The sequence below is a fragment of the Myxocyprinus asiaticus genome, chromosome 33 (genome assembly GCF_019703515.2).
Source record: "Myxocyprinus asiaticus isolate MX2 ecotype Aquarium Trade chromosome 33, UBuf_Myxa_2, whole genome shotgun sequence".
In the NCBI taxonomy this organism is placed as follows: Eukaryota; Metazoa; Chordata; class Actinopteri; order Cypriniformes; family Catostomidae; genus Myxocyprinus; species Myxocyprinus asiaticus.
Window position 1 is genome coordinate 30,101,550 of NC_059376.1, and position 24,246 is coordinate 30,125,795.

The 24,246-nt window shown below is 39.0% G+C and overlaps 1 protein-coding gene across 1 annotated transcript in view; it reads left to right on the forward strand.

Moving 5' to 3' along the window:
• Positions 1–24,246, forward strand: part of LOC127424400 (A disintegrin and metalloproteinase with thrombospondin motifs 10-like) — an 83,372-nt gene that overhangs the window by 35,302 nt on the left and 23,824 nt on the right. Inside the window, exons 12-17 of the mRNA XM_051669574.1 lie at positions 197–304; positions 552–697; positions 1,755–1,818; positions 2,119–2,221; positions 14,869–15,002; positions 18,569–18,692. Coding sequence (XP_051525534.1) covers positions 197–304; positions 552–697; positions 1,755–1,818; positions 2,119–2,221; positions 14,869–15,002; positions 18,569–18,692 — 679 coding nt within the window. The remainder of the gene's footprint in view (positions 1–196; positions 305–551; positions 698–1,754; positions 1,819–2,118; positions 2,222–14,868; positions 15,003–18,568; positions 18,693–24,246) is intronic.

A 24,246-nucleotide genomic window follows, 5' to 3' on the forward strand; every position in this document is an offset into this window, starting at 1 on the left:
GTCACATTACAGTAGTATAATTTTATGCGAGTGCCGTTTCATGTTGTCTTTGACAATTTTTTTTGCGAAGGACAAGCTTTGGAGTTTGTTTTCAATTCTTCAGCTTCTTCACTTAGAACATAATGTTTTCTTAAAGTCTATTTATTCTACATTTTCTGGAGTTGATTTGTTGAGTGGCTTTTGTGTTTGTGTTCAGGAAGTGTGCAGTGAGTTGTGGTGCATGAGTAAAGGGAACCGCTGCATCACCAGTAGCATCCCGGCTGCCGAGGGCACCATCTGTCAGACCAGCACCATTGAGAAAGGGGTAAGCACAGAGAGATCTTGGAGTACGCCCGGAATACCAGAACACAGCTATGTCAAGACTCAGGAAAGAGAGCGATCCAACAGCCTTAAAGAAAAAGTTTTTTTTGGCATGATAAGCAGATAACACATTATCTTGGTTGATAATGAAATGCTTTTGCATGTGTATGGTGCTTCTAACAACATGCAAATTTGAGTAATGGCTTTTAAACTGTAATACCATATGTGTATTTATGATATTTTCTCCTTAGTGGTGCTACAAAAGATTATGTGTTCCGTATGGAACTCGCCCGGAGGGTGTTGACGGTGGGTGGGGCCATTGGTCTCCATGGGAGGAGTGTAGTCGCACCTGTGGGGGTGGAGTCTCATCCTCCATTCGCCACTGTGACAGTCCCAGGTGGGTCAAGGTCATGTAATTTATTAAATGAGGACTGAGCGATAGATCATTAGCGGACACATTTTGTGAATGGCTTTGTTCAAAACGGAATACTAGATTACTACTTGCTGTATACTGCAATGTAAACACTGTTAAAGGAAAAGTTCACCCAAAAATGAAAATTCTTTGATCACTTACTCACCCTCATGCCATCCCAGATGTGTATGACGTTCTTTCTTCTGCAGAACACAAATGAAGATTTTTGGGTGAACTATCACTTTAACTTAAATTCTAAGTTAAGTTATTATTCTATGATAAATACTTCTAACAGTAGTATAATACATTGTTGTCACATGACATCATTGTGTGGCCTGTGAGTGGCATCAAGTTATCATCTTGAAATAAAGATGACTATTTTGTATTTTTAATCAAATTATGTGTTAAAATATCTTAATTCATATCAGCCAGATCAAATAATGAGTCAAAAAAGAGATGTTAAAAATTGCATCTGTGATTAATTTGTTCGTAACACAAAAAATGGAAAATGGAAGATCAAGTCGTGCACATTGCATTGTGGCATTTAGTATTCTGTGCAGTGTGCTCTGTTATATACCATGTATTCTGTTCACTGTGTAAAGCACTTTGAGTGTAGTGTCAGAAAAGGGCTATATAAATGTAACATTCATTCATTCATTCATGTTTTGGCAAAATTGCCTTGAAAATTAGCATACTGTGCACAGGACGCATACTACATACTCAGGAATAATAAGAGTAGTATGTTAGTATGCTATTCGGAACAAAGCCAGTGTCACAAGCAGGACTTCATTTGTTCCATCTCATTCTTCTGTCTTGATGTATTTGAGTGATTTGATGATTCACGATGTTCTAACTCTCAGCCTGTTGTACTCGATGAACCAAGTCTGACAACATGCCAGAGAAAATGGGAAAAACTAACAGATAGACAGGCAGACAGAAGACGTCTGGCTGAAGTGGTCTTGAGCTGAAGTGATTGTGTAATTGAGAGTTGCATTGAAATTGCACTCAGATGTTTCTGATGCCTGTGCTTGTGTGGATGCAGGCCAACGGTTGGAGGAAAATATTGTCTGGGCGAGAGGAAGCGATTCAGATCCTGCAACATTGATGTGAGTTTGAAAGCCACACATCACTTACTGATTCCAATCCTGTATGTGTTAAGCTTACAAATTAACATGTATCCCACTTGTAAAGAGTTTACTTGGTTTGAGGATAGATTCTGTTCATATCATCTACATTTCAAAGTGTTTGCAAAACTGAAGCTGATGCTGAGTATTGGAATCCATTTGAGTAAAATATGGAATGCATGAAAAAAAGTAAAGCTAGTGTCATGGCATAAAGTCTGACATTGTTCTCCAAAAGAAGATTTGCCAGACAGACGGATTTATGTGTGATTGTGTGTGGGTTAGGAGTGCCCGGCCGGATCTCAGGATTTTCGGGAAATTCAGTGCTCGTACTTTGACAGTGTTCCTTTCCGGGGGAAGTTCTACACCTGGAAACCATACAGGGGCGGTGAGTAAAAAGCCCTTCAAACCACCTGTTCTGTCCTCGCACCAGCGAGAAACAGGTTGGCCTGTTTTCACTTTAATCTAGGGTGCAAATTACAGGGGGTTTGACCCCCCTAATCAAGGCTTGAACCCCACCAAAGGAAGTCAAAACAAGATGTTGGGGGGGTCGTAGAATGTACTCATAATATGAAGCTTTAATTGTAAATATGTACATGTCTATAGCTCTGTTTGATTTTATGTTGTTATCTGGGCCACCCCTAAAATGGGCCATACCATTGACATTGCCTGAGTGGTTCAAGTGAATGTGCGTGGGAAAAACATTATTAAGAATAGTGAATAAATAAAATCAACTAATTTTTCTGTTTTAAATGTCCTGATGGTAGTGTTGTAAGAAACACTCACAAATGCACTGTTTAAATGAAGAAAAACTTCAATTAAGCCCTATAATGATAGTGAATTATAGCAACATGGAGTGATATTTGCAACAAATAAATCCTTTTGTACTGATATTTAAATCACCAGTGAAGGCAACAAGAGCCAGAGAATTCCAAGATGAACAAATGCGTCAACAAATATTCATTGTTATTTATTGAAACCTCATTTGGAATGTAATACATGTTACATGTGCATGTGTTAACATATTATATATCTGTATTATATAACCCTGGAATTAGATTTAAAAGAACGAGTTACCACAGATGCAATGCGGTTTCTAACACAGCTACAAGAGAGAGTGACAGTAAATTTTGTCATCTTCTCTCTTCTGACTGTTGTAATCCATCACTTTCTATTTTTTTTTTCCATTTGGAAAGTTTCCTGAAACGTTATAGTGCCATTTTCCGATTGAAGTTGGAGCAAATCGGTAAGCAAATATTATATTTGCCGTTGTCTTCCATTCACTCCCATTCACCGCTATCGAAGTTTACTGTGCAATCGTTTACTTCTGTGTTTGAAAATGTGAAAGTGTGAAAAGGGTCCATTAGGCTGGTTAATCACACTTCTGCTTTATGCATTTACAAAACTGTCTATTATCCTATTCAGTCTCTGTCCTTATAATTATTATGCGTATTATTGGGCTTAAAAAGATAGTTCACCCACAAATGTTATTGTTCCAAATCCCAACTTTCTGTCCTACATGGAACACAGAAGCAGATTTAAATAGTTAACCTCAGTCTCAATTCACTTTTATTGTATGAAAAATGCAATGAAAGTGAATGGAGATTGATGCTAACATGCTGCCTAACATCTCCTGTTTTGATCTACAGAGGAAATAAAGTAATATAGGTATGAAACAACAAGAGGGTGAATGATGACAGAATTTTCATTTTTGGGCAAACTATCCCTTTAAGCAGTTTATGGTATTATTAATAACTTTAATGTTTGATTTTAAGGACATTTTGTCACTTAAAATTTTGGTGCTGTGTTGGGTTGCCACTTAATGTCCAGTCTGGTTCCTGAAACAAAACCAGTTGAGAACCACTGCACTACAATTCCTTATTTCTACATATTCACAAAGCTGCTGAAGATGTATTCTTTGTATAGTTAACAGCCAAATATACAGAAAAGAATGTAAGTTTGATATGTATATGATTCTGATATGTATACTTTGAATGCACTATAATGTAAGTCGCTTTGGATGAAAGCGTCTGTGCAGTGAATTAATGTAATTGTAGGTACAGAGGACTCAATAATCTCTTCATCCTTCTGCTTCAGTTACCTACCTAAATCTTTCATGATTACAGTAATGTTTACGTGACTTCAAAAAGTGCTGGATTGAGGATGTTTAAGGCTGTTTAAGGCTTTAGATTAGATATATTAGATATTTGGACTGGACCACCATGCTCCATAGAAGCCATGCACTGGCTTGAGTCCAGGACAGATGAGAGAGTTGGAGAGAGCGACTGTAGACGATGGTCTGGCATTCATATGCTGAGCTCTGGACTGCCAACTTCCAGAATCCCAGGCTCAAGTTCCTGCTCTTGATGAGTGTAAAGCTGGCTGTCAAGGACATAACTGCCTTAATCTGCTCCTCCAATAACATAATGGCTTACAGAGAGTAGCCCACCACTGGCTACAAGTGCTGCTTTCAGTCAGCTGATTTTACAATGGAAATCCCTTGCAGCTGTTAAAATATGTGCCAGACCACTGCTGTACAAGCCGTCAGGTCAGGTACCATACATACCTTAAACCTACAGTGTCTCTGTGTCTGGTCACTCTTTCATCTCCCTTGTACCTTTCTTTTCACTCTTGCATTTGCACTTACTGTATGTGCTTAGTCATCTGTCTGTGTGGGTCAGCATTCATACATTGAAAGAATCATTTGCATGATGTGATTTCTTTCTTTCTTTGGTTGTGTTCGAAATGGTATGATACTATGCAGTATGTACTGTATATGGCCTACTATTTAAAAGTATAATATGCAGTTTGAAATGTAAAATGTTTCAAACTGTATTATACTATATTGTCACATGACCTCTATATGTTACATGTTTTCGATTTCAGCATGCAGTAGAAAGTGCCTTACAGTTATTATCTCAGACATAAATATGGTTATTTAGCATTTTTAATTAAATGTTGTACTTTTGGCAATCAATTAATGATTGATCAAGTAATAAGTCCAGAAAAAGATTTTTTTTTAAAATAATAAATTTTGATATAACTTTTGGTCAAATTGAGCACATTGCACTGTGGGATATAGTCAGTGGCGGACCATGCATTTACAGTCTAGGCCTTCAGTGTGATTCATGCCATTAAGAAAACACAGTTTCACAATGAATAAGACACCCTATGGCTTTGGGCATCATACATTATGTCGCAGCTAACTAGTAATACCAATTGCCATTTTAAAAACACGTCCACACACGAAAGCCAGAACTTGAAACAACACTTACTGCTCAAGCAAGCCTAATTTTAACTACAGAGAATGACTGTTTTGTGAAATGAACATCTCCTGAACAGACATTCAAAAATCATAATTTTTCATATGAATCTACCAAGGAAGTCTATAATACCTGGAAAAGTCTATCTAATAATATTTGCAATTTAAATGTTGCTTGCAATAAATTTAGTTTCGTCAGGGTACACGGTTATGCTGCATTCCATTCAAGTTGGATGTGGGATATTCCTACTTGATATCTCCGACCATAAATGCATTCCATTCCCTGATATTCGGAAGATGACGTTTAAGGAAACAAAACTGCAATGCTCCCGTTAGCTTAGCAGGGGTTTGACTCTCATTAGAGATGTCTCCTAGCAACCCAACTGATAAACAATGCTGCAGCGCTAGCATTTGTGCTACAGGTGTACGATTATCAAAAGAGATGATAATTTACCATGTTTTATACATCTGTTTCTGCAGGCGTTTGTTAAACAAGCTTTAATATCATGTAATGTGGAAACAAACTCATTTATCGATATTACTTAATAAAGTGAATGTTTATCACTTACTTTGTATATCTCCCTGAGTGTCGACATGTTTGTGTGACATCATGCACCTGCAGGGAGCAGTGGTAGCTCAGCGGTTAAGGCTCTGGGTTACTGATCAGAAGGTCAGGAGTTCAAGCCCCAGCACCGCCAAGATGCCACTGTTGGGCCCTTGAGCAAGGCCCTTGACCCTATCTGCTCCAGGGGCGCCGTATCATGGCTGACCCTGCACTCTGACCCCAGCCTAGCTGGGATATGTGAAAAAGAAGAATTTCACTGTATATGTGCAAATGTATAATGTGTGATAAATAAAGAAAATTATAATTATAATCTTGTCGAAATCAGAGTCGAGAATTTCTGCCCGAGCCTACAAGTTGTAATTCTGACTTAAAGATGCATTCCATTGCACTATTCCTAGTAGGAAGTTGTAAAATCCGACTTTCCGTGTTGAATGGAATGCAGCACTACTTTTCAAAACTTAATCCGACACTGAATGCTCCAGCAGTCTAATTTACACTTAGAAAATTCCTGATATAACAATGCAAAAAGCACTTACCAATTTACTTGAAGTGAAAATCAGTCCTCCTTTCCTGTTTAATAAATTAAGCAATCACACGGTCATGCAGAACATCTCTTGTTTTTAAATCCATAAGGATCTCTTTCTCAATGGCAATACCAGCAGTGATGACAGCGACTCGTCAGACAGCTTGATTTTACGCTTTTCGCTCTTGAATTACGTACATAACTTAAAGCGTGATTGCGGCACCCAAGGCCAGCTAGAAGGCCTCGACCAGGACATATCCTAAAGATTACACCCACCAAGAACAAATAAATCAATCTGATTGGCTGATGAATCTGATGATCTGACTTTAGAACAAATAAATCAATCTGATTGGCTGATGAATCTGATAATCTGACTTTAGTTGCCCATTCATTTGCACTGTTAATGGATTCTGAAGAAATTCTGAAGGCCTGACGGGGTGGAGCTCAGACTCATACGCTGCTTTGGATTCGGGCATGCGATTTGTGACATCAGGGAATAAATTCTGACTGGATAAACTTTTCGTTTTTCTCTATTTGTTTGTAGATTAATTAAGAGTGGAAAGTGATTAAAAATACATAGGCAAAAAGGTGATTGAGAATGAAAGGATGAAAAATATTTATTTATTTGGCATGTTAGGCCAGCAGAGAAGGCTTTGCTGGCCCTGAGAAATCACCACTGGATATAATATTCCATGATGTGTGCTCTCTGGTTGTATTCTGCACCTTTTGGCATTTTGTAGTAGGTACTGTACATTTGTGCGTACAGAAAATATGCATATTGTGTATAGTACACATACCTAGCCTACACTCCCTCCTCCAATACCAAGTTTAAATCTTTCTCCCATAATCTCTTGATAGAAGTTAAAGCTCTGTCCCCCAGACACTGAATTAGCAGGGAGTAATACACTGATGCCTCATGACCTTTTCCAAAAGCAGTAATCACCCCTCCCAGTTTGTCTGCCACTTTAGGGGGGTGTATGCTACTCCCAAAAATAGAACAGAGCATGTGGCACAGCTGTAAATACCTAAAGAACTGAGATCTGGGAATCCCAAAATGTTGAACTATATAGGTCACAGAATGTATTAACCCCCTCACAATCCACTCTGACCAGCAGAAAGAGGACTTATTAATACATAATTTTGGGTTCAGCCATATGCTCAAGGCAACATTTAAATAATTGTCCGAATTAAACACTCTGGACACTTTTGTCCATACCGAGTGCAAATGTAAAATAATTGGGTGTAACTTAACTTCTCCGTTTAGTTTGATAGAAAGGCTTTGTAGTGGCGAAATAGGGGCAAGAACTTCCTGTTCAGTATAAAACCAGGGAGGGGCTTTCTCAGGTGGAAGCGACCAATGAGCCAAATGTCTGAGACCGTAATAATAAAACAAAATCTTGAGTAGGCCTAGCCTACCTTTGTCAATCGGCCTATGCAGCTTACTGAAATGTAATCTGGGACGTTTACCATTCCAAATGAAGGACTTCGCTATGCTAACAAATTGCTTGAAATAAGAGAGGGAGATATCTATAGGGAGAAACTGTAGCAGGTAGTTGAATTTTGGAATGCAATTCATATAAATAACATTAACCATCCCAATCATCAATAAATGTAATGAAGCCCACCTGCCCACATCACTCGAAAACCTTTTATTAAAGGGTCAAAATTAACTCACACAAATTTGCTAGGAATAAAATACCCAAATACTTAATGCCCTGTTTGGGCCACTGAAAGTCACCTGGCTGAAAAGCCGTTACCGGGCAGTATGCTGTCAGAGCCAAAGCTCATAGAAAACGAATGAATCATTTCGTGAAGGCAAGGCATAGATCTAGCAGGGTCAAAGACAAATAATAAAATATAATCTGCATGAAGCAAAAGTTTATGAGCTACACCTCCCACCATCACCCCTGGAAAATCATCCTCCTTTCTTATCGCGGCTGCTAATGGTTCCAGGGCATGACAGAACAATAATGGGGAAAGAGGACAACCTTGCCGGGTGCCCCTATCCAGAGTAAAGTAATCTGAAATTAATCCATTTGTTTGTATCGCCGCTACCAGGTTTCTATAAAGTAACTTAATCCATCCAATAAAAATATTCCCAAAACATTTCCAAAATCTTAAAAAAATAATCCCATTCTACCATAAAAAATGCATTTTCGCCATCAAGTGAGATGGCAGCGACCGGAGTCTGATCATTCGCCACTGACCACACGATATTGATGAAGCGCCTAATGTTATCAGAAGAGTTACGGCCCCGAAAAAACACCACCTGATCTATATGTATAAGAGATGTCATAACTTAATCGGTTAGCCAAATTTTTGACAATATTTTAATGTCTAGCTAGATCAGGGAAATTGGAAAGTAACTCTTACTCTCGCTTGGATCTTTGTCCTTTTTAAGAATCAGACTGATCCGGGCTTGCGTCATGGTTGGTGGAAGCTTTCCATTCTTTAATGATTCCGTATAAACTTCTAGCAAAAGTGGAGCCAGTTCTGTAGCATAAGATCTAAAAAAACTCAGCGGCAAAGCTATCTGGCCCCGGAGCCTTGCCTGTAGGCAAGGCTTTAATTACCTCGCCAAACTCCTCCAAGGTTATCTCAGAAGCAAGATAATTTTTTTGCTCATTTGTCAGTTTAGGGAGTTTTAATGGTTCCACAAAGTTTCTAATATCTTCATCATAGACAAAGACATGGAACTAAGGAGATCAAGATAGAATTCTTTAAAAGCATTATTAATATCAATGGCTGAGGTAAATATTTCACCACCAGCAGATTTCATTGAGGTAATGGTAGAAAAAGACTCTCTCTGCTTTATATATCTAGCCAGAAGTTTTCCTGCTTTGTCCTCTGACTCAAATTATGACTGTCTTGCCCTGAATAGTCAAAACTCCACCTTCCGCGACAAAATAATATTATATCTGTATTCCAATCAGGTCAATTCTCTGAGGCCATCAGACGACATTTGGCACTTCAGCTCTTCCTCGGCACTTTTAATATTCCCTTCCAACTCCACAAGTTCTCGTGCTTTGGATTTTTTGATGAACTGCTTTAAGTGCCTCCCAAGCCACGCCCACAGAGGACACTGAGGACCAGTTGGTCTCCATATAAACATTGATTTCAGCCTGTAACATTTGTTGGAATTCAGGGTTTTGCAAAAGGGATACATTAAAGCGCAAACTATATGATTTCCTTTTCTCCATATGTGGCAACACCTCTAAACTCACAAGGGCGTGATCTGAGGCTAAAATGTTTCCAATTGAGCAATCAACAACAGATGAAATGAGGGACTTAATTATAATATATATATATATATTCTAGAATAAATCTTATGGTCTGATGAAAAAAATGTATAGTGCCTATCAGATGGGTTCAAAAGTCTCCAAATATCTGTAAGACCTTACACACTTTTGCTTCACTATGATTAAGGACTGAGTCCATCAAAAGATTAAAGTCTCCTCCCAATATTATATCATGAGGGGTGCCAGCGGTTTGCAACATCCTTTCAAGATCTATAAAAAAGCCCTGATCATCAGCATTAGGTGCGTATATATTAGCCAAAATAAGACTTTGCCCCTGAATTTCTGCTTAAACAATAATGACTCCTCCTAATTTATCTTTAATCAGTTTGAGATATTTGAATTGTGGATGCTTACTTGTCAGTGTAATGACTCCCCTGCTCTTACTTGAGCCAGCACTAAAGAAAACATGTCCACCCCATATCTTCCCAAATTTTTCAGCTTTGTGCAGGGAAAGATGCATTTCTTGAAGAAACACTATATCATATTTCTTATGTTTAAGAAGAGAAATAACCTTCCTTCTTTTTGTGGGGTGCCCCAACACATTCCATGTGGAGAGAGACAATCCACTCATATTAACATTTGACATATTAGAAAAAATAGATTGTGTGTCAAAAATAAAATTGTAAAGACCACATTCCAACATTAGTGCAACAATCAAACCCCAAACTTCCCACCGAACCAAACAAACAGAAAAAAGAAAAATGTGCGCATTAACCCCACGCACGAGAGCGCCAACTGGCATCCATTCCTCTAAACTCAAATAGTTAATGTACACCTACGAGAGCCCCCGTGACAACTTTGCCGTTGGATTGCTCAAGTCCGGTGTTTCTATGCAGATTTTGTGAGACAGAATTACATAACAGAAGGTAATCTATAAAGCAAACTCCAGCCAATAGGCAGAATAAACACAAAGAACATATAGATTCCTCCACATAACTGTCCCAAAGGTGTGTTCCTCCACAAAACAAACTCCAGCCGCCAGCGGAACCAGCAAAAACAAAAAGTCCGTTCAGTTTCCTCGGACAGTCAAACGAATGTTCAGTGAGCCGGCCCATTCGGCTGTTACATGAGTGCAACAAATAACTTAATCACTCCAATGTCTTGCAAGAAATACTCCACAAAACAAACTCCACCCAATAGGAGGCATAAGCACAAAGAATGTGCAGATTCATCCACAACACTGTCCTGAAGGAGTGTTACTTCACAAAACAAACTCCAGTCGCTAGGCGGAACCAGCACAACAAGAAACGAAAAAGGCACTCAGTTTCCTTGGACGGTCAAGTGAATGTTCAGTGCGTCAGGCTTACATGGCTGCAACGTGAGTACCACAAAACAACTACTCACTCCATTGACTTTATGAAGGACATCGCTTGTTGAGGACATGTAAATATTTTGTGGCCATCCTTAGCATCTATTCTCAATTTGGCCAGGAACATCAGTGCAAAAGCGACCTTACATTGATGTAAGAGTTTCTTGCATTCCTTGAAACTATCAAGTTTCTCTCTTGTCGAATTCGCAAAGTCTGGGAACAAGAAAATGCTGTGGTTCTTCCAAAAAAATCCTTCTTTTACTCCTCGCCTCGCATAACACAAGATCTTTATCAGATGATCTCAGAAATTTGGCCAGAATTGATCGGGGCCTGTCTCCCTCAGCAGATCGACAAACCGGTACCCTGTGAGCTCGCTCGATTTCCAGCTTATGGCCTGTTATGTCGAGCAGACTCGGAAGGAGCCCATCCAGGAATTTCACCATATCTTGACCTTCTTCGGCCTCAGGAATTCCAACAATCCAGACGTTATTCCGCCGACTACAATTTTACGTATCCTCCAACTTTTTCCAGACGTGCACCAAATCCACCATGTCACTAGCAGATTAGCAGCTAATTCCCTCTCCGATGACTCCAGATAATCGATCTATTTCTCGACATCTCCCACTCTTGTAACCACCTCAGTGAATTTCGTCTCCATGGCAGTGATCAATCGACGTATATTACAGCAAGATCCTCCAAGTCAGCAACGACCTTCATCAGCATTGCCGTCAAGTTCAACAATTCTCCTTGATTTTCCTGGTCTGCGGCCTTGTCAGGGGTGTCAGCTTGAGCACGTCAGTGTCTTTAAATATCTCCAGAGCCCGAGGATTTTGAATTCTTTGACATATTGTCTTCCTAGAACAGTTAAGGATCAGGGTGTATCGAATCTCACCGGTTTATGAGTGCGCAGAGCTCGCTGTTCACATGTCCGAACCTCGCATGGTGTCACGTGACTCTCTCCACTAGCACATTATAAAATAAGTCCAACATTAACAGAAAATTGGCATCAAAAGAACCAGCAGCTTTTCACCAGCAGCTCAAAGACTGCCCTCCTTGGGTTTATGAAATGTATGGTGAAAGAGTTATTATTTAAAGGGATTGTTCCAAACCTTTATGACTTTCTCTTTTCAGTGGAATACAAAAGGAGATGTTAGGCAGAATGTTAGGGATGCATAGCCTCATTCACCATTCATGTCCATTGCAACATGAATTGCAATTGCAGCATTGGCTCAATCACCATGAAAGTGAATGGTGATTGAGCCAAACATTCAGGAGAAAGACAGTCATACAGGTTTGGAATGACATGAAGGTGAGTAAATGATGTCAGAATTTCAATTTCTTGGTGAACTATCCCTTTAACATGGTAAATGTGATACCACTGTTGTGGCATGTGGGTCTTAGGGAACCAAAGTGAGATCAGCACCACTACTTCCAGGCACAGTCAAGGGGAACGGGTTCAGACCCACCAGACTTTCAAGTGAAATATTAAGGAGGCCCAGAGAAGGGCCCTGCTGTGGGGGGCCAGGGGCAAAATCACTCACCGGTACCAGTGTCTGAGTTGGATTAGGAGTCGATTAACTCCTTATTCTCTGTCACATGACTAATAGCAGACTTCATCTTTAACCAACTTTCTCAGCAAGATTCTCTTCAAACTGTTGATACACCATCACTGCATCCAAATATCCATGCTTCCCTACTTTATAGAAAACTGAACATAGAAGAAAAACATTTACACTAATGCATGCAATCCATAGTTTTCCTGACTAACCACTGGGCACTGCCATGATGATTCTAATTGCCGCTGGACTGTTTATTGGTTACGGTCTCCATAGCAAGATCAAAACTACCAATATGAGCATCCCAGACAGAGAACAAACATTTTAAGTGTTAGTTTGAGCAAAAATTAGTCCAGGCTAAACTTTGATATCAACATAACCCTCCTTGTTCATAGCTTCATGTCATGCACCCACTTGATAAACTGTGACGGATGAGGCACGGTCTAAAAATGGTCATCGCAGCTCTATAAGTATCTGCACAATGGAGCCACATGCTTTTTTGACCATTTTTACACAGTTAATATGCTAAACATCACATTATCCACTAAGAATATATGCAGATGTGAGTGAAAACACTGGAAACTGAAAACAGACATCCATTATGGAACACTTCCGTGTTCAGGAAAAAGATGGATAGCACCCCTTGTGGCAAATGTTTAGAATACAATGTAATTGTGTTGTAATATTGTGTTGTAGTGTTATAAATTGCTTTCTGACACATTTCAACACTGGCGGAACAGCTGTAAAATGTAGAGTATGCTCCTGTCTTTCTCTTTCACACCTTTCTCTTCGTCATCTAAACAGGTGTCTTTCTCTCCTGCTCTCATCCTTTTTCTATCATCGATTTTTTTCTCACTCGTCTCTCTCCTTTCCTCTCCGTGAGTTGCACAGTTTCTTTGTCTCTTGGGGAATTTGCTGAGAGAGGCTGTTTTTCCCTCTGCCATGCTTTATTTTCTGTTTCTCAAATTTGTAGTGCTCTTACGGAGAAGACAGAAGGGGATATAGCAAATGTGCATGTGCGTGTGTCTAGCAGGAAGTTGGATTTTAATCAAATTCAGCTGTTTGATATCTATAAGCAAACCATCTAAACCCCTTCTGGATGTAACAGCAGTGGAAGAATAAACTAACTTACATAAACCCCACAAGCTCATTAAAATACCACATACAGCCATGAGTCTCTACAGAGTGTTGGCGGATGTCCTACAGTGTTAGTATCGTTATAAAGCTCCATTCACGTGTCCCTATTGTTGGAGGTGCATAAAACTGAGGAGCGAATTTGCCAGCACTTTGTTTTCAAGTTTGTTTTTACTGTTGTGTAATGTTATTTAATTTACAATGCATAGCACATGAGGAGGCAGAGCTGCACGAGCAACAAGGACTTTGGAACAGAGTGTTTACGTCAGTGTGTGTGTCACATTGAAAGATCAGGGTTCAAAACCTCACTGCAGTGAGAGTGTGTCCTGTGTACCGCATGTAAATCTGGTAACAGGATCTGTTCGATGTCTTACATAAGAGCTTTGTTGCGTTTATAACTTCCTGTGATGCTGTCATGAGTATGCATGTCTCAGTTAAACAAAAAGCATATAGAAAACATACATATGCAAAGTTTGAAGGTTATCTCAAACAAACTGCATTGCTGAAAGGTTTATCTTTTGTAGCACCAGAGACACAATGGTGTTCTCAGTTATGTTTAATTTAAGTATCAAGTTTGTCACAAATGTTTTCCTACAGTTCCTTCAGAGAAATAAAATGGACACAAATCAATTGTTGACATACAGTAAGAATATGTATAGCTATTGACTAATGCTAAAATTGAAATCTTCGACTTTTCACTGCCCACTTTGGTATCCATTTGTGACATAATTGGGATATATTCTGAAATTCTAAAAGGAGGCACATCCAAGATAACTATTTCTCATGTAAAAAAAAAAAAAATCTGAAAACAGTAGACTTAATGGAATAGATTACCCAAAAATGAAGATTCTGTCATTTATTTACTCACCATCATGTCTGTGGAACACAAAAGTAGAATTTTCGAAGAATAATTATGCAGCTCTTGCCATAAAACAACAGTACATAATGATTCGGCACTGTCAAGCAAAAAAAAAAAAAAAGGACAAAAACACCATAAAATCACCACAAAAGTAGTCCATACAACTTGTGCACTAAATTCCAAGACATTTGAAGCCAAATGATAAGTTTGTATGAGGAACAGACCGAAATTTGTTGTTAGTCACTGATCATTTAAGCCTTTTCCAAAGCTCACCTCTAGCCTATGTTCAATCTCATTGCTGTCTTTGGCAAAACAATTGAGATATTAAAGAGGTCTGCTTTTTGATTTTTTTATTCCTATGGGATGTACTATAAGAACAACATGTGGCACTTTTATTTGGAGCCTTTTGCACTTTCAGCAGTTAATGAATATCTGTCAGAGCAACTCTTGTTGTAAGTGTCGGCAGCTTGTTTATAACTAAATGACACATGATGGTTCTGGTATGATGTTTTGTACATTTGCCTCCAGGAGGGGTGAAGTCATGCTCGCTGAACTGCCTGGCAGAGGGCTATAACTTCTACACCGAGCGTGCACCAGCTGTGGTGGATGGCACACCCTGCAGGGACGACTCTCTAGACGTTTGTGTGAATGGCGAGTGCAAGGTGAGATGGTAACATGCACATATACACGCATTCAAGTAAACATTTTGGTAACATTTTACATTAATGTTCTCTTTGTTTGTTTGTTTGTTTGTTCAAATTGTTGTATCCCAATTTGGAATGCCCAATTCCCACTACTTAGTAGGTCCTCGTGGTGGCGTGGTTACTCACCTCAATCCGGGTGGCAGAGGACAAGTCTCAGTTGCCTCTGCTTCTGAGACTACCAGTCCGCGCCACTTATCACGTGGCTCATTGTGCGTGGATCACGGAGAGTAGCATGAGCCTCCACATGCGGAGTCTTTGCAGTGTGCATGACACCACGGAGACTCCCAGCAGGTGGAGGCTCATGCTACTCTCCACGATCCACGCACCAATTACCATGCGCCCCATTGAGAGCGAGAACCACTAATCGTGACCACAAGGAGGTTACACCATGTGACTCTACCCTCCCTAGCAACCGGGCCAATTTGGTTTCTTAGGAGACCTGGCTTGAGTCACTCAGCACACCCTGGATTCAAACTTGTGATGTTCCCTTTGTTAAGGGTTCATGAAACTGCATATTAATGACTTATAAGTCATTTACAAATGCATTATAAATCATTGATATGCAGTTATAACAACAAGAATAAAAAAGGGCGACTTTCATCCAATACTTGCCAAATAGTGAGCACCTACATGTACAACTTACATTTTATAAAATGCCTAATTGTTCATACTCATATCATTAAAAAACTAAATGTGTGCCCTAATTATATGATTTATGTCACAATGCAGCAAAAATAGATGATTATAGTGAGATTGAAAGGAGGGATAGTATAATTAACATGTTAATTACTGTAATGTATTGACTCACTTGGGTTGTCACTTTCCTTGTCACTTTGATGTCAAAAGAATGATGCTTCTCTAGGTGGTGTCCCAACTAACTTAGTCCGAGTTACCCAAAATCCTCTGCAAAAACTCTTTTTAGATCTTCATGCTCATTCATAGCATATATCCTATAGTAAAGCCTGATGACCATTAAACCATACTTTAACGTACATAGCTTTTTAATGTTGGTAGCTCATTAATACATTCTTCATATGTGTCTACTTTACGTTAAGGTACATTTACATAGGTTACTAATGTAAGTTACTAACATGTGAGGTGAAATGTCTCTCTTTTTGGCAGGTATTGCATGAGACTCACCTTTTTTATGCATGTTGTTATAACTGCATATCAGTGATTTATAATGCATTTGTAAATTAATTATTAGTCACTAATGAACCCCTTTATAAACCCTTAACAAAGGGAACAGTAATGTAAAGTGTAACCAACATTTCTCCTTTTCAACACAGATAGTTTTAACATGACAGTACTCATACAGATGTTTTTCCTGTTGTGGTGTTTGGACAGCTTGAAACTCTGCCAGGGGAAAAGAGAGACAAGAGAAAGTCCCTCCCTTGTTCTCTTCCCCATTTTTGTAATTGACAGACTTTTTTATCAGTCTTTAAACTGTTCTTTGGTGGTTTGCCGTTGAAATGTGGAGCATCCTGGCTTTCATTAGAGCTCATTTTGGCTCTTTTTGCTGCATTGTAAAAACTCTGTTGCCTCATAGCATTCAAAAGAGCAATTTTGTGACTTTTTTCCATGTCTGTTATCTATGATTTTGTGTCTTTTTTCCATGTGTGTTATCTATGAACCCATTAATATGCTACTGCACTGACAAAGTCAAGTTTTAGCAGATACACACATGTGAAATTTACAGACTTTTTCTTCTGGGAAAAAACAAATATATATATATATATATATATATTGATGACTCATTTTGCACTCCAATCAAATGGTCTCTAGAATGAAAAAGTCCCTCCCCCTGCAACCGACTAACAAGTAGCAAATCTTATTTCGTGGCTTTGATGTAAACTATTAAAGCCTATTGACTATTTAAAAGATAAAGAATGATCCCTTCGATATATCCTGCCCCAAATTCAATATGAAATATGGCACCATAGGCATCTGCCCATGTCCTCACCGTGTTTTGGAACAAAGAAAATATGATTTGTGACACATGCTATAGAGTGCAGCTTTATTTTGCATTCCGTTGTGTTGTTCTCTGTTTCGTTTTATTGCGCAGGAGAAGGCTGCATTGCATTGTTTTGCATGTGGTCTTTTAGACCAAGTCAGGCTGGTTTATCCAGACCGGCGGTTCTGTTTATCAACAGTTCATTTCAGCCCAACCTCATTCTGCTCTGCTATGAAGGTTGCAAGAACCCAGTGACCCTCCAAATTCATCTGTCCGCAGTACATGCAGCTGAACACACTCACAGCAACTTCTCCCTCCCTCCCTGCCTTCCACTCTCACCCTTTCTCCATTTCTTTCCTTCTTTCCCATTCTACTTCTCTCTATCTCGTTTCCCTTGTTTTTTTTATTTATGGTGCATATAAAAATTGCAGAACAGCAGGGGGAGAAATCAAAGTGGTGTTTGCAGCCTTACGGTGGCTTAGCTTCCAAACAATAAGGGTTTGATTATTAAAGCGAAAGCTTTGAAGCACAGTGCATTAAAAACAGCGAGTGGAACCACATGTCCCAAAGCTTGGCTCTGTTTTGCCCAGCATAGGACATGCCTAGCCCGCTGCAAGTGTCCACTGACTTACCATTGTTGCTGTGAGGAAATAGGTCACACATTTGCAGGTTATGGAATCTAGGCCAGGTCAACAAAGTCTTTGGAGCTTTAGTGGGATTTTTCTATGAAGCTGTACAGCCCTGAATTTGGAAAGTTTCATGCCGTTTCAATCGAGCTGGCCACTGAGTCTATTTTGTGTTACTTATTAGATACTTAAAGCAGAGAGTCAATTTCTTCTTTATATATCCATTTAATTCCTTATATTTAGTTGACACTGTTAATCCAAGGGATTTACAGTTCAATACTTACAGTGACAGTTCTTCTGAAGATACCTGATGAAGTTGGATTGTGACTCTGAAACTTAAGTTTTGCATCCAAAATACTTAAAGGAATATTTCACTAAAAAATGAAAACTCTGTCAATATATTCTCACCCTAATGTCGCTCCAAAACCATATGACTTTCTTTCTTCCATGAAACAGAAGTTTTTAAAAAGTCTTCTCCATAATGTAAGTGAATAGTCAACAGAACAGAATAGTGAATAGTTGAGTAGTCAAGCTCTACAAAACGCCATAAAACCACAGTAAAATTAATTGATATGACTCATGCTCCATATTCTTCTGAAATGATACGATAAGTTTGTATGATGGACAGAATGAAATTAAAGTTTTTATTCACTCTCAAATCAAAATATTTTAATAAAATAAAATGCTTAAATCAAATTTGGCAGCTACTTTGATAATATAAAACCTCATCATGTCTCGTGACCTTGTGAATGTGCAACATGCAGTGTAAACCAGACTTTATGGTGGTAGTCAAAGGTGTGGCTATGCAATAAAATCGTCCAACTTTGACCATTTTTTCTGTAATATCTGCCTGTTTTTTTAATTGCATTTCTGCTGACAGTAAGCACTGACCTTTGCCCTGACCTCTGACCCCTCTGCATATTTATGTATGTTTATATCTGCAGCATGTGGGCTGTGACCGGATCCTGGGTTCAGAAGTTCGAGAAGATCGCTGTCGCATTTGTGGAGGAGATGGCAGCAGCTGCCAGGTCATCGAGGGAGTTTTCAATGACTCCTTATCCGAAGGAGGTATGGAGTGTGTGTGCTTTAGTTTGAGCTGGAACAATTTGTATCAATATGTGCAAAAGAAGCACTTTGCTAAAATAAAATTTTTCTCACTGCAGACTTGGGTGTTGAAAAGTTTTCACAGACAATTCTGCTCAAAATAAACAGTATCATGAAATAATGTTTTAGGTGTTAAAATACAGGCCCTCGAAGGAATGGATTTGGTAAAAACAGCACCTCTCTTGACAGAGTTTGAGTTTCTATAGCTGTGGATTTACAGTTGGTGATAAAATATGATCCCCTAATGATAAAATAAAGCTCATTTTAGCACAGATTTGGGTGCTGAAATATTCTTCCTCTCAGTTTTGAATAGAGCTAAAATCATTTATTCCTTGGCCTGTTTACAGGTTGAAGCACAATTCCTTCATTGATGTCTGATTGTTCCAAAAGAACCTCTGGATCTTGAAGCAGAAGTTCAATACTCTGGTCTGTGCCAGCATATGGCTCGGTTCTAAAATATGCAAGCAAATTCACTAAACTGTTGTCCCACTGTAGCACGTGGTATTTCAGCACAAAACGCTGCATCTTATACACATACCACCCTCTGTCCAACTTAACCAGGTGCTATATGTGCTGGTACAGGGTGCTTTGATTTTGCCAAATCTGAAGTGTATAACTTTTTATGTGTTCAAATACTTTCTATTATCCCAGCTTATAATGCAGAGACTACTATAAGTAAGCCATTCATAGGTCAATTTTCTCGAAAACTGTAAACACTGTGGTCTCTATTTTTGTGACAGGACAATGTGCCATGGCCGTGTGCAACGCCTTATCTAATTTTTGTGAGAGCACTAAATCTAAGGGCAATTTTCGTGTAGGTGTGAGTGTTTGCCCTATCTGTGGGTTTATGCGTGCAAACTGTGTATTGTATGTTAATGAAGTGGCGCAAAGAGAAATTCGCTATTTTTCGGAGAAATAGGTAATTGTGCTAAGACGTTTCAGAAGCACCTCGATTCTCAGTTCCTGCATTTGCAGTATGGAGATTCCATCAGCAGGTGGTAATAAAGTTAATGTCCAAACTCTGAAAATATAGTGAAACATCAAATTATATCTCCGAAAATCACTGTTGTAGCCGTTTTATGAAACAAATATCTATGAGACTTGTGTTAAACTTCTGGAGGTCTTAATTTTTATTATTATTATTGTTACTGTTTATATTTTCATTTGTATTTATGATCTCATTTGTATTGGTATTTTTCTACCTGTTGTCATAGAGTGATTTTTAAGTCACTGCAAAAGGGGGTGGGTGGAAGAAGTTGGAGAGGGTAAAATGTTTGAATTTGGGGGAGTGGTTTTATATGAATTGTTTTTACCACTTTGCTATTTTAATTAGATTTTCGTTTAGTTTGAAATGTAATTTGAATATTTTTGGTTTAAATATTTCATGTTTCAATAAATTAATTTAATTTTTAATTTTTTTATTCCCTTTTCTCCCCAATTTGGCATGCCAAATTCCCACTACTTAGTAGGTCCCCGTGGTGGCACGGTTACTCATCTCAATCCGGGTGGCAGAGGACAAGTCTCAGTTGCCTCCGCTTCTGAGACAGTCAATCCACGCATCTTATCACGTGGCTCATTGTGCATGACACCGCGGAGACTCCCAGCATGTGGAGACTCATGCTACTTTCCGCGATCCACGCACAACTTACCACATGCCCCATTGAGAGCGAGAACCACTAATCGCAACCACGAGGAGGTTACCCCATGTGACTCTACCCTCCCTAGCAACCGGGCCAATTTGGTTGCTTAGGAGACCTGGCTGGACTCGCAACTCCTGGTGTGGTAGTCAGCGTCAATACTCGCTGAGCTACCCAGGCCCCCCATGAATTGTATTTTTAAAGCAAAATTGACCAGTAGAAGTGCATGCAAAAAAAAAAAAAAAGCAGCCTATCCTGGAAGTCTGATTCAATCACTGTTAATACTAGCCATGATTTGTGTGTCAGTAATCATTTTAATTAAAGGTACGTACATTCTCTATAATTTAATGGAGCCTACATTCAAGTCCTGAAGAGAATCACATTTTCCATGTGTATAAAAGGAGCGTGTCATAGAAATATGCCAGACATTCAACAAGGACGCAGTTAATGCACAAAAAATACTGAGTAGCCTATGCATACAACCTGTATACACTAAAAAATTCTTATGAATGTACTGTCTTTGCTTATAATGCTGGTGCTTGAAAGGTAATGGACTTATATAATAGGACGCTGATTGTGCAATTACCGGAGAAGAACCTCAGAATTAAATTGCACTTTACCCAGCCCATTAGTGCTTGGTGTGCACAATTTCTACACTTGATGCATGCTTGCACGAAAATACCAAAACGTAATGCTCGTTGACTTTGTGAATAAACACAAAGCTTTTAGCGCTCTTAAAATAGGGCCCTGTGTCTCTGTGGCGCTATTAAAATCATCTGTTTGTTTGCTAGTCCTACCCAAAAACACTGACTCGACCAATGGCGTAGGTTGGTGGCAGGACTATCAATTTTCTTGATCAACTGCAGATGGGGGCGTATGTAGAATCCTGTTTTGAAAACATTGTTTATTTTTCCAATTCCATTTGGTGGCAATAGAGGTGCAGAAATTACACACTTAAGCTTTAATACAGTATCTGAAAGTAAAATAAGTTTGACTTCAAAAACACATCTCAAGAGCCCACATTCTTTTCCATTCTGTTGTGCTCTATTTTGCTGTTTTTGAACACAAGATCACATCTGCGAATTAGGACTGGATATCGCCAAACCATCTCACAATATGAAAATGTTTTGCTACGTATATATCAGAGGCATCATGATATTGCAATTGAAACTCTGCCAAACATGTGAAAGAGAACAAAATGCTTCTTCATTATTTAACTATAGGACTTGATATGAATGCGCAAATAGATAAATACAAATATTGATACAGGGATCTAAAGTACTGATACAATATTGTGCTTAACCATTCAGTGGTCTATTTAAAAAATATGTCTCTTTTCTGGATCAAAGAGTGAATTATATCATGAGCTGGAAAATGATTGAATGAAAAATGAGTTTTGAACACAACCCTTTGCGATTAGCCTCTAAGTGTAGACGGCACTCTTCGGAATTTAGATGTATTCAGAGAAGCTATGTAATCACTTTATGTGAACTCAAACAATGTATGTGAGTCTTTTGTGTGCGAATATCACGCTTTAGGTCAGATATGTGTTGGACAGCTGCCTTACTGCTGAGGGGTGCGCAGGGACACTCAGCCATTCTGAAAATGTGTTTAATAATTACCTGCTCACATGCAAGGCCTAAGCCTGTTCCTCCCCCTTGAAACTCATAAAAGCTGAACTATAGGATCTCAGCGATGCAAAATTCCTTCCTCTGCTTTGCTCTGAAACAGACACATTTCATTTGGATTGAGAGTTTTTAGAGAGAGATCTGTTAGGCATTATATAATGTTCATTATGTATGTTGATCACTTTTTATTGAAGGTAATAAAAATAAAAAACTCTCATTCTCAGCTTTTTAGTGATGTGAACACACAAACACCACACCCATATGTGCTTGTTGGGTGTTTCATTTCAAAACAATTGGCAAAAATACTGAGTTGGTCCTCCCTAACAGATTCCACTCTTCTCTTCTGGAAAGGCTTTCCACTAGATGTTAGAACATGACTGTGGGAATTTGCTTCCATTCAGACAAAAGAGCATCTGTGAGGTCAGGCACTGATGTTGGGCGATGGGATCTGGCTCGCAGTCCGCGTTCCAATTCTTCACAAAGGTGTTTGATAGGGTTCAGGTCTGGGCTTTGTGCAGGCCAGTCAAGTTCTGATGCTGTTTTTGGAGAGAGCAGAGGTTCATGTGGGCAGGTTTGGTGTGGGTGGTGCTGTTGAATGGCAAGCTGCTGGCTCAGATCAGGGCTTATGGTTATTCTCAGCTTCAGGAAGCCCTAGTGGGCCACTCCCTGGGCGGCAGGACAACATTGACCGCAGTGGCTAGCCAAGACCGAGATGATGGGCTATTCTTGGCTTCAGCTGTATTTGTGAGTTCATGGTTCTTGAGGCCACAAATACAATTTAAGTGCAGAAAACAAAAGGTTTTATTTAGAAATATTGTCAATGAATGAGATACTTACATTGAGATACTATGTCCCTGCATAAAATGCCAACTGAGTGGCCAATCCACATAATGCCAAGTGAATGAACACTCATGGCTCTTTTCTGCCTACTTCCAGGCCCGGTCCCAGATCAAAATTGCTGAGAATCCTTCTGAAAATAGTGGGGGTGCTCTGTATAAAGTGGAGACTTAATGATTTAAAAAAAAAAATAAATAAAAAAAAAAATGTTTTTTATGTTTAATGCTACCAAAACAGCTTTTTTGTATAATGTAACCAAACACAAAATACACTGCATTTGTTCAAGAAAAGTTTTTTGTTTTTTTTTACATTAATAGCTACAGTACGTTTTCACTGCGCATGAATGCAGCAATCGATGTCGGAAGAAAGATGTCATCCGAACCACCAGGGCAGTAGCAAAGATTTCTGGGCCCTCTGACTGTATATTGCTCTGGCCCCTTTACCTATTAAAAAATACAGTTTTTAATTTGTTGTGGGCCCCCCAGGACCTTTGGGCCTCTAGAATCATTACCACCTTTCACCCCACTAGCTACAGCCCTGCGAACCACTGATCTAGAGTCAGTTTTCAAGTTTCGTTAATAGTTAATGTTTGGATTTGGCTTTGGGAAACTGATCCTTGACCAGCAGTTATGGGCCACTTTATCCCAGACAGAAATCGGATGCAACAGGTGGTGGATTGAGTGCGATAATTGCGCAATGAATTCTGTAAGCGTGAACAGAGGTCGTTACCAATTAAATGCGTATGTGTACATTGAAAGCAGAATACTGTGCTGCAAATTAGGACAATGATTTGCAAAATAATACACACTTATTAGTTTTGATGCAGGGATTTTGTATATATATTTGCTGGGATTCAAGAAAATCTACTTTGCCAATGTACAGTATTATTAGACTTACACATTCAATTGTGGGTGCTCTATTGTTCGTTTGAGGGTGCTTTGCACCCTTAAGCACCCCCGTAGAACCAGATCTGCCTACTTCTCTCTCTCTCTCTTTCGCAGTTTCAGATTTTCAGTTTAATCTTGCACAATTGCTTTAAATACAATACTGTAAAATCACCAATACACACAAAAAACTGTGACATAAAAAATGATACAAATATTGAAAGAATAAAACGTAAAACGGACAGTTCTGATTCAACTCTGATTGGATGAGCCGTGTTCAAAGCCATAGTAGAAAACCTATAAGCATTCACCTGTGACTGTACATTCTACAGTATATTAAAGGGGTTATGACATGAGGAATCAAATTTTAACTTTATCTTTTGAAGTATAAGAGTTCAGTGTACTATAAAACGTTGTTAAGTGTACTATAAAACGTTGTACTATAAAAAGTTGTTAAGTATTGTAAGTTTCAGAACTCAACTCTTCACTGTAAAAAAGCATTTGTTGAAACCAAGCTGGCAATACGACTCAT